A 2,142-nucleotide genomic window follows, 5' to 3' on the forward strand; every position below is an offset into this window, starting at 1 on the left:
GATAGTGGATGGGAGCCATGGTTGGGCATTTGGGGGGACAAAAGTGTAGCAAAATTTAACCATCTTTGTTTGATCTCTCAAAAGGCTTATAATTAGGTAAACAATTTTGACTTATTTTCCTTACCCTAAATATAAGATGCTTAATTATGATCTCAAGTGAAAAGTTGTTTAAGATCATTATGTTTAAACAAGGCTTAACGCTTTCTGTAATTATGTAAGACTACTATTACATCTCATTTGTATGCCCTGTTTTTTGTGTTAGAACTTATAAACGGCATTCAACAGATTCTCTATACTCAGCAAAGATTCCTTTCTTTCGAACTCGCCAAGGACTAAATGTAATGTGATAGTGAAAGAAGGCATAAACTGAAACCAAGATCAGGCACGAAAGGTGCATCTTCCGCCTATCCCTCTTTCCATCCATAATCCAAGGGGAAATTGACTAAAATGCCCAAAAACTCCCCAACCAAAGTCACTTTTTTAGCTATTTTTGGAATTGAACGCGCATTTTAACCAGAGTTTACGTAAGTGTCTCATGCATTTGCATAAATCCTATTTTCAGATTAAAAAAAGTGGGTAAAGTGGGATTCGAGTTTACACAAATATATAAGATATTTACATGAACTCCGACCGAAAGAAGAATTCAATTAAAAAAGTGGCTAAAAAATATGTTAAGTTAAAAAACCGGTTATTTTGGTCAATTTCTGTAATCCAAATTCCAAAGTATCCAAACTCCTATCTCTTATGCTGGCGTTACATCTTATATGTACACCCTGTTTGTGTATTAAAATTCCGTTAATGAAATGCTACATGACGGAGAATCTAACGGTGATGGCGGTTCCCTTTGCTTTTGAAGGTACTCTTTTATATTGATGCCGTTTGTTTTTGTCGTTAACTCGACTGACGGTATAAATGGAGTACGTACTACTCCTGTTAGTAGCTCCCATCGTAACCCAAGGAAGAATGGATGCTCCTTGACCTCAGACGCGCCTAATCGGTACCCCAAACGGCGCGTGGGTTGTTTTTCTAATAGCTTGCTGATCAGGTCCGTCAAGGGCGTTGGTTTTCCGGTGAACTTTGGCTGCATCATTAGTATTCTCTCAAACGTATCCTTTCTGTTCTTCCCGCGAAAAGGGGTTGATCCGTACAACATTTCGTAGGCGAGGATCCCCAACGCCCACCAATCGATGGCGAATTCGTGGCCGTCGCCTCGGACCATCTCAGGTGATAAGTACTCCTCCGTGCCGACGAATGAATTCGAACGTTCACCGTCGGCGAAACTCGTTTTGCGACGTGTCACCGGAGAGACACGTGCGCTCTTGGTTTTCGTTATCCCGGCACGGTTCTGGTCGGAAACCACCACCCAGAACAAACGACCGAGGTTCCGCTTGTGTTTCTTGGGCTCCTCCGGCGATAGAATCAACAATGACTGCAAAGATTTCGCTGTGAGGGTACGTGAGAGGTCGAAGTCTGTGAGAGTCACGTGACCTGATTGTTGGATCAAAACGTTTTCAGGTTTCAAGTCGCGATACACGATGCCCATGGTATGAAGGTGTTGTAACGCGCAGATGATTTCCGCCAGGTAAAACCGGATGGCGGAGGCGGAGAAGACGTGATCCGTCTGACGGTTACGGAGGACGTTAAGATCACGGCCAGGGCAAAACGGAATGGCCCATGCGAGGAATTCATGGGTCTCCAAAAATCCGATCAAGAAGGGGAGGAAGGGGTGGGGTTTGTGATTGAGGCGGTTGAGGACGGAGATTTCCCACAGGGCACGGCGGTCAGACTGGAGGCATGATTTCTCGACGACTTTGAGGGCAAAGGGAGAGCGAGCAGATGGATTGGAGATGAGATTGTGAACGAGGAAGACAGTACCCATGGCTCCATTTCCGAGAACTTTAATGGCTCGGAGATTGTGAAGGTGTAAGTCCTGCAATGGCGTCGCCTCCATTTGAGATGGAGTGGTGTGGTGGTGTTCCTACCAGTATGTATATATATATATATATTATTTATATATAGGGAACTAATCAAATGAGAACTAATTAGTTTGTGGTAACTGTGAGAACCAATATTAACCACAAATCAATAGATAAATTAGAAAATTTATAATTTTGGCAATTTTGAATTAAAATATTAATGCAA

At 42.8% G+C, this 2,142-nt stretch overlaps 1 protein-coding gene across 1 annotated transcript; it reads right to left on the bottom strand.

The window, feature by feature from the left end:
* Positions 1-784: 784 nt before the first annotated feature.
* On the bottom strand, positions 785-1,951 carry LOC112502980 (serine/threonine-protein kinase UCN-like). The gene has a single exon (XM_025107025.1). The coding sequence runs from the start codon at positions 1,949-1,951 to the stop codon at positions 785-787; it is 1,167 nt and encodes a 388-aa protein (XP_024962793.1).
* Positions 1,952-2,142: the final 191 nt, after the last annotated feature.

This window comes from Cynara cardunculus (assembly GCF_001531365.2).
Source record: "Cynara cardunculus var. scolymus isolate 2C chromosome LG 1, CcrdV1, whole genome shotgun sequence".
In the NCBI taxonomy this organism is placed as follows: domain Eukaryota; kingdom Viridiplantae; phylum Streptophyta; class Magnoliopsida; order Asterales; family Asteraceae; genus Cynara; species Cynara cardunculus.